Here is a 12,346-nt window from a genome sequence, read left to right on the forward strand (position 1 = left end):
CTGCCCGCCTACTGCCTTTGGACTATGGCCCTGGGAGATTGGGCCCTTTAAAAACAGTATTCGGCCATACCAGAGTGTATGTCACTCATTCTGGCCCTTTAAATACAGTGGGGTAATTTGGTACTTGCCCTGTGTGAGCTGTGGTAACCCAGATAGCTATGCCATGGAGCCTATTCGTGTGATTAAAGACTTTGGCTCCATGGCGATTAAACTGTATTCGGTTGGTCTGAGTGCCATTCACCTAATAATGTGCACTCAGACCTGAGCTATCTGGAATATGTGAAATGTCTGTGTGTTATGTGTAAAATGTGACTTTATGTATTTTAAAGTGTTTTATGTCGTTTTGCAACCATGTGGTTAATGGAGTCTGCCTCTAGTCCTGGATAATTGGATTACTTCCCCCCATTGTCTCCAGGATAGAGGGCCCTGTAAAACCATGCTTCCAGAAGGTCAAATGCACATTTGTACTAACTTTTGAACCCCTGGTCCAATTCGTATGATTTTTAAGTATGTTGTTCCCCTGAATGGATTGATTGTGAATATGTATTTTTATGCGAATGTGATGTATATTTTGGGAGTTATGAATGTTGTGTAAAAACTGTATTTTCCCTACCTATGATAATTGTATTTTCCTGTGTGTACAGATAATTAGTTTACAGGTAGAGGGGAGGGCTATGTGTGGGATGTAACTATTGTGTGATTGGTTAATGTACGTTACTGTGTGTGTCCCTCCCCTTCATGGGAGCACCTAATAAAAAGGGCTGCAAGCTAGCAGCCAGAGAGTTCTATTTTTACCCTCAACTTGAGTCCTGTCTCTTATTGGGGGAATCTTCTACAAGGGATTGCTATGCTAGGCATATTCCCTTGCTATAATCACTGAGCTCTTGTAAGAGCTTGTTCCTGCTTCGTTCTGAAGGGAGATAGCTGCAGCCTGCGGTGCTTATGGTGTCTGGTGGAGTGCTTGGAGTCCTCTGGAAGCGCTAGGAGCATCCATTAACGGAGGTACCCAGTCGGGGTGCCAGGTGATCCGTTACATTGGTGGCAAGCGGTGGGATGGCGTCCTAGTGCGAGGAGAAGCAGCTCAGAGACACCGGTAACGTGTGGAGTTGTGCAGCGTCCCTATCTTCAGCAACATAATGGAACCAGCAGTGGCTACAGCAAGCATGGCGTATAGCTACTCCGTACTAGAGTTTGGCACGATGGTAGGGTTGCACCTGAAGTTTTACGGACCCAATCCAGAGGAGAAATACGTGCGGTTCGTGTGGGACATGGTGACCCGGAACCTACAACACAGGGAGTTGAGGGAAGGCCAGTGGGCACGTTGGGAGAAACTCCAGCCACAGGTAGAGTGGGACGAGGAAGAAACCGAGGTGGCCGGTGGAGATGGGACCGAGGTCTCTCTACCGGCCCTACAGGGATGCTGGCCACCCGGCCCAGATGCCCAGCGGCAGTATGTTTTACAGGGAGGGGAGACAGTCAGTCTCACTCCCCAGCGGCAGAATGGGTTATTGGAGGAAGAGACAACCGGTCTCCCTCCCCAACAGCAACCAGAGGTACCCAAGGTAGAGGACCTCATAGACTGGTCCTGGGAGGACCCCCTGCAGGCAGGTGGAGATGGGACCGAGATCTCTCCACCGGCCCTACAGGGATGCTGGGCAACCGGCCCAGATCCCCAACTAGAGCTGGAGTTACAGAAAGTGGAGAGCATCGACCTCCCCCCCAGCAGCAGGACACTGTATTGGGAGGAGAGACAGTCGGTCTCCCTCCACAAAGGCGGAAAGTATGTATGGGAGAGGAGTTTGCTACCACCTCTCCCCAGCAGCGGATCATTGATGTGCAGGGAATAGAGAGCCCAGTCTCCTTTCCCCAGCAGCAGAGCACTGTATTGGGAGGAGAGACAGTCGGTCTCCCTCCACAAAGGCGGAAAGTATGTATGGGAAAGGAGCTTGCTACCACCTCTCCCCAGCGGCGGATCCGTAATGTGCAGGGAATAGAGAGCCCAGTCTCCTTTCCCCAGCGGCAGAGTGTTCTATTGGGAGAGGAGCCTGTTACCCCCTCTCCCCAGCGGCAGCTTAATGTACCAGGGGGAGACTGTAAGCCCCCCACCGGTGCAGATGGGACCGTGGTCTCTGCACTTACCACACAGGGGGTAGGGATGGTCGGTCCTGCCCCCCCACGACAGGGCTGTTTAGCCAAAGGGGAGACAGTCGGTCTCCAGCAGCAGAGCTGTGTAACTAAAGGGGAGACAGTCGGTCTCCAGCAGCAGAGCAGTGCAGCTAAAGGGGAGACAGTCGGTCTCCAGCAACCAGGCTTCAACCAGACTACTCCCGTGGTAGTGCTGGCATCAGGGCAGAGTACCGCTGGTCTCTACCCACTCAGCACCCCACCAAGGCAGCCTACCAGTCCCCCACACAGCCATGGTGAGGCACCTGGACATGGACAAATGTCTCCTCTACCCAGGTGTAGTAACCAGTTATTGTGGGTGGGCTGTATTGCTGTTTCTGTTTTGTGGGTGGGCTCCTGGACTAACAAGGGCACTGACCGGCAGGAGGTCAGATACCCTGTTAGTCTGTTTGGAAAAGGGGAGAGATGTGACGAGAGCAATCTCGCCACATTGCATTGGAGAAGCCTGGCTGCCCGCCTACTGCCTTTGGACTATGGCCCTGGGAGATTGGGCCCTTTAAAAACAGTATTCGGCCATACCAGAGTGTATGTCACTCATTCTGGCCCTTTAAATACAGTGGGGTAATTTGGTACTTGCCCTGTGTGAGCTGTGGTAACCCAGATAGCTATGCCATGGAGCCTATTCGTGTGATTAAAGACTTTGGCTCCATGGCGATTAAACTGTATTCGGTTGGTCTGAGTGCCATTCACCTAATAATGTGCACTCAGACCTGAGCTATCTGGAATATGTGAAATGTCTGTGTGTTATGTGTAAAATGTGACTTTATGTATTTTAAAGTGTTTTATGTCGTTTTGCAACCATGTGGTTAATGGAGTCTGCCTCTAGTCCTGGATAATTGGATTACTTCCCCCCATTGTCTCCAGGATAGAGGGCCCTGTAAAACCATGCTTCCAGAAGGTCAAATGCACATTTGTACTAACTTTTGAACCCCTGGTCCAATTCGTATGATTTTTAAGTATGTTGTTCCCCTGAATGGATTGATTGTGAATATGTATTTTTATGCGAATGTGATGTATATTTTGGGAGTTATGAATGTTGTGTAAAAACTGTATTTTCCCTACCTATGATAATTGTATTTTCCTGTGTGTACAGATAATTAGTTTACAGGTAGAGGGGAGGGCTATGTGTGGGATGTAACTATTGTGTGATTGGTTAATGTACGTTACTGTGTGTGTCCCTCCCCTTCATGGGAGCACCTAATAAAAAGGGCTGCAAGCTAGCAGCCAGAGAGTTCTATTTTTACCCTCAACTTGAGTCCTGTCTCTTATTGGGGGAATCTTCTACAAGGGATTGCTATGCTAGGCATATTCCCTTGCTATAATCACTGAGCTCTTGTAAGAGCTTGTTCCTGCTTCGTTCTGAAGGGAGATAGCTGCAGCCTGCGGTGCTTATGGTGTCTGGTGGAGTGCTTGGAGTCCTCTGGAAGCGCTAGGAGCATCCATTAACGGAGGTACCCAGTCGGGGTGCCAGGTGATCCGTTACAGTAAGTATTTAAATCCTTGCCTTAATCCTGATTGGATAACTTCCAATCAGTATTAACAAACACACGTGGGGGATATCTATACCCCCCACTGTGATTGTTGCGCTGTAGCTTTAACGCCGGGTCACGTGAGTGACCCCGGCGTTCTGATATTAGTGCCGGCTCCCAGCATGCAGCGTTAGACATGCTGCCGCTGGGAGGAGGAGAGGAGGATGCGAGCGGCGTGTCAAGGGGAGAGGACGCTGCTCGCTGACCGGTAAGGGGAAGGGGGACCGCGGGCGGCGACGGACCGAGGGTGAGTGCTGCGAGAGGATTGCAGCCTCCCCTCACAGCTGCCCGCGGAACCCTTACACATAGATTCTAAAACTAGACTCTATACCAGGGGTAGTCAACCTGGTCCCTACCGCCCACTAGTGGGCAGTTTGGAATATCATGTGGGCGGTGGTGGATTCTGCAGAAAATGCCTGGTGGGCCTTGATGGCCGTGGGCCAAGGCCGGCAGGGGAGATTCTTTTCATCTCCCCTGCCAATCAATGCAGAGCCAGCCTTGCTTTAAGCCCTCTCGGGCTGGTGAGGAGATCAAAGATGCTGACATTTAGTTCCAGCAGAGAGAGGGAAGGGCCTGGGAGGCTCTGTGTTCCTCCTGCAAGCAGGCTGGTTGGAGCTTTGCTGCGTGTTACCATGGCAATGCTCTGATATAGTGCTGTGCTCGCAGGAGGACAGGAGAGTCAGGCTAGAGTGAACATGCCACCACTGGACCATTAGGGCTTGCAACATTATGTCCCCCCTCCCTAGTGCGAGGAAGAAGGAAGGGGGAGACATTAGGAAAGATTTTAACATCTTACACACAGCATAGACCCTATGCACCCTTCATACACAAACACAAACTAGACCAGTCACACACACACAGACTGTCCCCTCACACACACACACAGACTGCCCCCTCACACACAATACAAACCTCACGCTGACACACACAAAGACTGCCCCTTCACATACACACACCACCCCCTGACTCACACTGCACCCCTCACACACACAGCACCTCTCACACACACATCACCTCTAACACACACACTGACAACACACACACACTGCCCTCTCACAGCAACTCCCCCTCACACACACACTGCCACCCTCACACACACTGCACTTCGGAAATACACACACTGCCCTCTCACACACACAGCATCCTTCACACACAAACAGCAACTTTCACACAAACTGCACCCCTCACACACACAGCACCCTTCACACACACTGCACACTTCACACACACTGCACACTTCACACACACAGCACACTTCACACACACAGCACACCTCACACACACACTGCACCCTTCACACACACTGCATCCTTCACACACACACTACACCCTTCACACCCTTTACACACACAGCACCCTTCCCACACACACACACTGCACCCCTCACCCCACACACTGCAACCTTCACACACATACAGCATCCCTCACACACACACACACACAGCACCACTCACACACACAGCACCACTCACACACTGCCCCCTCACACACAGTGCACCTTTCACACATACTACACCCTTCGCACACAAACACACACCCACACAGCACCATTCACACACACACAACACCTCACAAACACACATAGAAAAATGTAGAATAGAAAAAAGGGAAAAAATAGATTAATTTAAGTAACTATTTATTTTATTTTTTTAAATCTCTCTTGCGCCGTACAATTAGTTATTGCGGCACTGGTGAGCACTAAGGAAATTTTACCATCAACAAAGATACAAAAGTGGGCAGTAGGTATTCAAAGCTGACTATACCAACTCTATACCAACCATTACCCTAACTTGAGTTTTAGAAGTAGAAAATCGTTAGCATCTAATCAGAAACAGCTCACACACATACAATTTATCGAAATATCCAACTATTCTTCACCTACAAGAGTAGATTGAAAATGCCTTTACATATAAAAAAAATTTACTTAAAAAATCTACAATGAGATGAAATGTAATTTTTTTCCTTATACATTTAGGTGAGAGAGGCCCTCTGCAGCAAGGAATCGTCAACTGTAAGTTCTATTTTTAATTTTATTTAATATTCAAAGTAAGAAAAACATTAAAATAACACAATGTTATATTGGAAATGTCAATGTTTGGTACTGCCAAAAATATTTCAAAATGTGTCACTGAATAACCATGACTCTGGAAGCATCTTAATTAAAACTCATTATTCTGTTCTTATGCAATACCTGTAAAATGGGGAATTGAATTGACCCCTTAAGGACCAATCACAGTCTATGCTGAAATCATAATCAGTTGTTTATTGCATCTTATACCAGCATGGGATGACCTCTTTAACCCCTTAAGGACCAAACTTCTGGAATAAAAGGGAATCATGACATGTCACACATGTCATGTGTCCTTAAGGGGTTAAAGGACCACTAAAGTCAAGCAGGCAATTTTATCTCAATAATGATGGTCCTGTCCTTTTAATCCTGCACTGTAAAACATTGCAGTTCAGAAGCTGCAATGTTTACCATGCAGGGTTATATCCACCTCGAGGCTCTTTCACAGCTCTTTCACACCACCTCGAGGCCTTTTCAACCAGGCAATTTTATCTCAATGATGATGGTCCTGTCCTTTTAATCCTGCACTGTACCATGCAGGGTTATATCCACCCTGAGGCTCTTTCACAGCACTGACCAAGCAAAATTCGGTCACTTGAACAGGAAGACATAGGAGAGCATTGATTCAAGATTGGATGCACAAGAGGCACTCACCGTGCATGCGTATCTTGCTCCCAATGCTCCACTTTTCCAAGTGTTGGATTGGACACTGGCAGAGGAGACCATGACATCATGGGAGGTGATGTCACTTTTATTGTCTTCGTTATTTACTGCATACGAGGGGTGGGGGATGGTAGGGGTCCTGAAAATACATAGGGACAGAGACATTAAAGTAACACTTTAGTGCATACACAGAAATTGGTTCTTATTTTGTTTTTATTTTATTAATTTAATGTAGACATCATCAACAACCACCCTGAAGTCCGTATCTGAAGTCCAGAGTAAAACAAGCTCTTCTGTGAAAAAAGAAAAATAATGGTGAGTGCTACCTCCCTGTCTGAGGGGTTTATTCAGAAATCCTGGCCTTTTAGGATTTGAGTTTAGCACATAAAAGGCACTTTCACTTTCTCAAGTTCTCCTATATTGAGTGGAAGAACGAAGCATTAAAGGTATTATCCCATTATGTCCAGACGGGTTGATTTAGCAGGAGAGGATGACATGATTTTCCCCACAAATGAAAGACCTGGGATGTCAATAAACCGAACATCAAAGGAGAAGTCTGGAAGAGGGTTGGGAAGGTAAAATATTAAGTCAGACAGATTGATAACTAATGATGATGCATCTGATGATCAGGCCAATGTATGGGAAATTCATCTGAACGTACTGAATGACAATGGTAAAATGTGTAATAGGTTTACTGAGTCTCTTTATTTTAGGCGTTTACTGTAGCCTCTTTGGTGCATTATATTAAAGTTGTCATGGTCTATAGGCAACTCTCTCATTTGCACAAGATGCCTTTGGTCTTCCGATAATAAACTTCTGTGCAGGGCTGGCCCAAGACATTGTACTGCCTAGATCCAAGTATGAAATTCTGCCTCACCCACCCCCCCAAAAAAAAAAACAACATATATGTTTCTGCAGTGGTAGTGTCTCTCTGTGGGTGTGCTGGAGATGAAGGGTATGTCTGTGTGTTTGCTGGGGATGTAGTGTGTCTGTTTGTGTGCTGCGCTGGGGATGTAGTATGTGTTTGTGTGTGTGCTGGGGATGTAGAATGTTTCTGTGTGCGTGCTTGGGATGTAGTATATGTCTGCATGTGCTGGGGATGTAGTGTGTGTCTGTGTGTGCAGTGTTTAGCCAATACACTTACCTATACACTGTGTCTGTGTATATGCATGTGTGTCAGTGTTTGTATACGTTTGTCTATGTATCTGCATGTGACTTCATTATATTTATCACTTATAGGATCTACAAACGTGAGAAGAGAACCAAAAGCAACTTCTCGACAGATAATGCAATTGCTTCTGGACAAGACATCTAACAACTTTATTACCTCCAAACTGTGAAAACAAAGTCATGCAATAAAAACCACTCAAATAATTATTGTATCCAGATTGAGTTTTCGGTGTTCCTTATGTGAGTGCCAATAATTATTTCTTCTTGTCTTCTGTTTTTCCTGCTACATTAAGAATAAAGCATTGATCTCAAGCCTAAAAAAAACCAACATGACCCAAAAGTCAGTGTGAATATAATAGATAAGTGCCATTAATGGTAAAAGAAGATTGAAATGAAAGGTGGATATATAAATATAAATAGATTTAGAAGGTGTTGGAGGATAATATGGAATAAAAAGGAAGATGATAGATAGATAGATAGTGTTCCCTGTACTTGTTTGCGGCTAAAGATGGCAGCCGCCACGTGTTCGGCCATACGAATGGCGGCTACCCAGCCGACCGCTCAGAATGTTGTTATAATTGCGGTTACAGAAGTGCAAACAGAGGTGAAAGAAGTAAATGAGCAGCACACGCCTGTCATGGCTGGTCTGGCCATTTGGTAGTTTGTTCGGTATACGAAATAGATAGGTCTCAGGTGTTCGTATACCGAACTATGGAGTATATCAAATAAGCAACAAAATTCACAGCCTGTCAGGTATAGGGAATCTGTCACAGATAGACAGACAGACAGACAGATGATAGATGGAAATAAATGAATGAATTAAAATGGTTTGATAGAATTTTTATTATGTTATTTTTTATATAACGCCATCAAATTCCGCAGCGCTTTACAATGGGTGGGCGAACAGACATGTAGTTGTAACAAGACAAGTTGGACACACAGGAGAGCCCTGCTCAATAAGCTTACATGCTAGAGGGAGTGGGGTAAAGTGACACAAAAAGGTAAGAATAGTATTAGACTAGTGACAGTTGTAAGAGAGGAATCGGTCGGTTCTCCATAAGTTTAATTGATACGCTTTTATGAAGAAGTGGGTTTTTAATGATTTTCTGAAGGAGTGAAGACTGAGTGAGCATATGACGGAGGAGGGAAGAGAGTTCCACAGGAACGGTGCAGCCCTCTAGAAGTCTTGAAGGTGAACATCAGAGGTGGGAGTACGGACAGAAGAAGTCTTCAGCAGAGGGTAAGGGCCTAGACGGGACATACTTGGGTATCAGGGAGGATAGATAGGTGGGAGCAGCATTATGTAGAGATTTGAAAGCAAGAACCAGAATTTTAAATTGAGCCCTATATCTTACAGGAAGCCAATGTAGGGATTGACAGAAGTGTGAGGCGTGGGAGTCACGGGCGGACAGGAAGATGAGCCTCGCCGCCGCATTCATTATAGACTGTAACAGCGCAGGTTGGGAGCACGTAAGACCACTGAGAAGTGGATTACAGTAGCCAAGGCGAGAAAGGACAGTGGAATGGACCAGCACCTTAGTCGCATCTGGCGTTAAGTAGGGTGGGTTGCGTGCAATGTTTTTAATATGAAAACGACAGGATTTGGTGATAGACTGAACATGAGGCTTGAAGGAGAGGTCGGAGTCAAAGAGAACACCTAGGCAGTGAGCCTGCGTGGTGGAGTTGATGGTAGCACCATTGACTTGGAGGGAGGGAGACACAGGAGTAACAACACTTGAGGGAGGAAAGACCAGAATTTTAATTTTGGTCAAGCTTAGTTTAAGTAAGTGGGCAACCATCCAGTTAGAAATAGCAGAGAGGCAGTCAGAGACACTAGTCAAGAGGGACATGGAGAGATCAGAGAGGACAGGTAGATTTGTGTGTCATCTGCATAGAAATGATATTGGAAGCCAAAGGAGCGAATGAGTTTACTAAGGGAGGCAGTATAGATGGAGAACAGTAGGCGACCAAGGACTGAACCTTGGGGGACACCAACAGAGAGGAGTTGGGGAGAAGAAGCAGAGCCAGAGAAAGAAACACTGAAAGAGCGCTGGGAGAGGTAGGAGGAGCACCAGGAGAAAGCAATATCTTTTAGACCAGTGTTGCGGAGGATGGGAAGAAGCTGCTATGATCAACAGTGTCAAAAGCCGCAGACAGGTCCAGGAGAATTAGGATAGAGTAGTGACCACAAGATTTTGCAGCAAGTAGATCGTTGAATACTTTGGTCAGTGCCGTTTCCACAGAGTGCTTAGCGTGGAAACCAGACTGAAGCAGTTCTAGCAGAGAGTTGGACTCATGGAAGTCTGTCAATCTTGAAAACACAACTCTTTCAAGGATCTTGGATGCAAAAGGCAGTAGCGAGATAGAACGGTAGTTGGATGGGGAGTTAGGGTCAAGGTTGGGCTTCTTTAGAATTGGGGTTACAGTTGCATGTTTGAAGGGCGATGGAAATATACCAGAGGAGAGAGAGAGATTGATAATTTTAATGAAAGGTGGAGAAAGAGAAGAAGACAGAGTACGGATGAGATGCGAGGGAATTGAATATAGGGAGCAGGTGGTGGGGCAGAAACCTCTTCCAATGTAGCAGGTGCGAATGAACATAGAACAGCAGCGGGAGGGAAGTTAGGGGAAGAAGAAAGATGAGAGATCTCTTCCCTGATTGTAGAGATCTTGTCAGTGAAGTGAGTTGCAAAGTCTGAAGCAGTCAAGTTAGTAGGTGGAGGAGGAATAATAGGGTGAAGAAGAGAGTTAAATGTGTGAAATAGTCGTTTGGGTTCGTGGGAGAGTGTGGTTATGAGGGTATTGAAGTAATTTACTTTTGCAGAGGAAAGAGCCAAGCTGTATGAGCTCAGCATAAATTTATAGTGGAGAAAGTCAGACGCACAGTGAGACTTTCTCCAACAGCATTCAGCAGTTCTGGAGCATTTTTGGAGGTATAGAGTCAGCTTGGTGTGCCAAGGTTGTTGTTGGGGGTGCCTGCGGCGTTTAAATGTAGAAGGTGTCATGATGTCTAGTTGAGAGGAGAGGGTAGAATTGTAGAAGGAGGTTGCAGAACTTGGACAGGTGAGGTTTGAAATACCGTATATACTCGAGTATAAGCCGAGTTTTTTAGCACATTTTCTGTGCTAAAAACCCCCAACTCGGCTTATACTCGAATCAATAGTCTGTATTATGGCAATTTGCATTGCCATAATACAGACTGGGGGAGAGGGGGGCTGTCAGAGCTGTTACTTACCTCTCCTGCAGCTCCTGTCAGCTCTCTCCTCCTCCGCGCCGTCCGTTCAGCACCTCGGTCAGCTCCCAGTGTAAATCTCGCGAGAGCCGCGGCTCTCGCGAGACTTACACTGGGAGCTGACAGAGGGAGCTGAACAGACGGCGCGGAGGAGGAGAGAGCTGACAGGAGCTGCAGGAGAGGTAAGTAACAGCTCTGACAGCCCCCTTCCTCCCCCCCACTGAACTACCAATGCTGGACCAGCAGGGAAGGAGAGCCCCCCTCCCTGCTATGTATCAAGCAGGGAGGTGGAACGAAAAAAAAAAGATAGTAATAATAAAAAAAATAATAATAAAAAAATAAATAATAATTAAATTAAATAAAAAAAAAAATAATAATAATAAAAAAATTAAAATAATAAAAAAAAAATTGCCCACCCCCCACCAAGGCTCTGCAACACACACACACACACACACACACACACACACACCACTCATACACACACACTGCATTCATACACACACTGCATTCATACACACACACGCTGCACTCATACACACACACACGCTGCACTCATACATACACACACGCTGCACTCATACATACACACACGCTGCACTCATACACACACACACGCTGCACTCATACACTCATGCTGCACTCATACACTCATGCTGCACTCATACACTCACGCTGCACTCATACACTCACGCTGCATTCATACACTCACGCTGCATTCATACACTCATGCTGCATTCATACACTCACGCTGCATTCATATACACACGCTGCATTCATACACACACGCTGCATTCATACACACGCTGCACTCATACACACACGCTGCACTCATACACTCACACTGCATTCATACACTCACACTGCATTCATACACTCACACTGCATTCATACACTCACACTGCATTCATTATACACACACTGTAAATAAATATTCAATTAATATATTTTTTTTAGGATCTAATTTTATTTAGAAATTTACCAGTAGCTGCTGCATTTCTCACCCTAGTCTTATACTCGAGTCAATAAGTTTTCCCATTTTTGGGGGGTAAAATTAGGGGCCTCGGCTTATATTCGGGTCGGCTTATACTCAAGTATATACGGTAGGTAAAAGGAGAGTTTTGAAATTAGTGGAGAAATGCTCTAGGTCAAGACATTGGAGGTTTCTGTGAGATTGATGTCCAGATGGTGGTGTAAATTGGGTCTTAGGTATGCCAATGTCAAAAGTCAGCAGATGGTGGTCAGATAGAGGAAAGGGAATATTGGAGAGATTAGAGACAGTAAAGAGGTTGGTGAAGGCTAGATCAAGAGTGTTTCCTGCTCTTATAGAATGAATATAGGGATAAAAAACTAAGGGAAGTGGGTGGATTGGCACATGTAAAGATAACATTTAATGGGCGGGAGAAGATTAGAAATAAGTTAATAAGAGGGGAAGATGCATCAGAATAAAAGGCAGTGATAAAAGGAAGATTTAAAAAGAGATAAAAAGGAGCCTGAATATGG

General features: G+C 45.8%; 1 protein-coding gene across 1 annotated transcript in view; it reads left to right on the plus strand.

The window, feature by feature from the left end:
- LOC134586121 (adhesion G-protein coupled receptor F3-like) overlaps window positions 1–6,757 on the plus strand; it is a 51,562-nt gene extending 44,805 nt beyond the window's left edge. Inside the window, exons 16-17 of the mRNA XM_063441631.1 lie at window positions 5,689–5,724; window positions 6,680–6,757. Of these exons, the coding sequence (XP_063297701.1) occupies window positions 5,689–5,724; window positions 6,680–6,757 (114 nt within the window). The remainder of the gene's footprint in view (window positions 1–5,688; window positions 5,725–6,679) is intronic.
- The last annotated feature ends 5,589 nt before the right edge of the window (window positions 6,758–12,346 follow it).

Source organism: Pelobates fuscus, chromosome 2 (genome assembly GCF_036172605.1).
Source record: "Pelobates fuscus isolate aPelFus1 chromosome 2, aPelFus1.pri, whole genome shotgun sequence".
Classification (NCBI taxonomy): domain Eukaryota; kingdom Metazoa; phylum Chordata; class Amphibia; order Anura; family Pelobatidae; genus Pelobates; species Pelobates fuscus.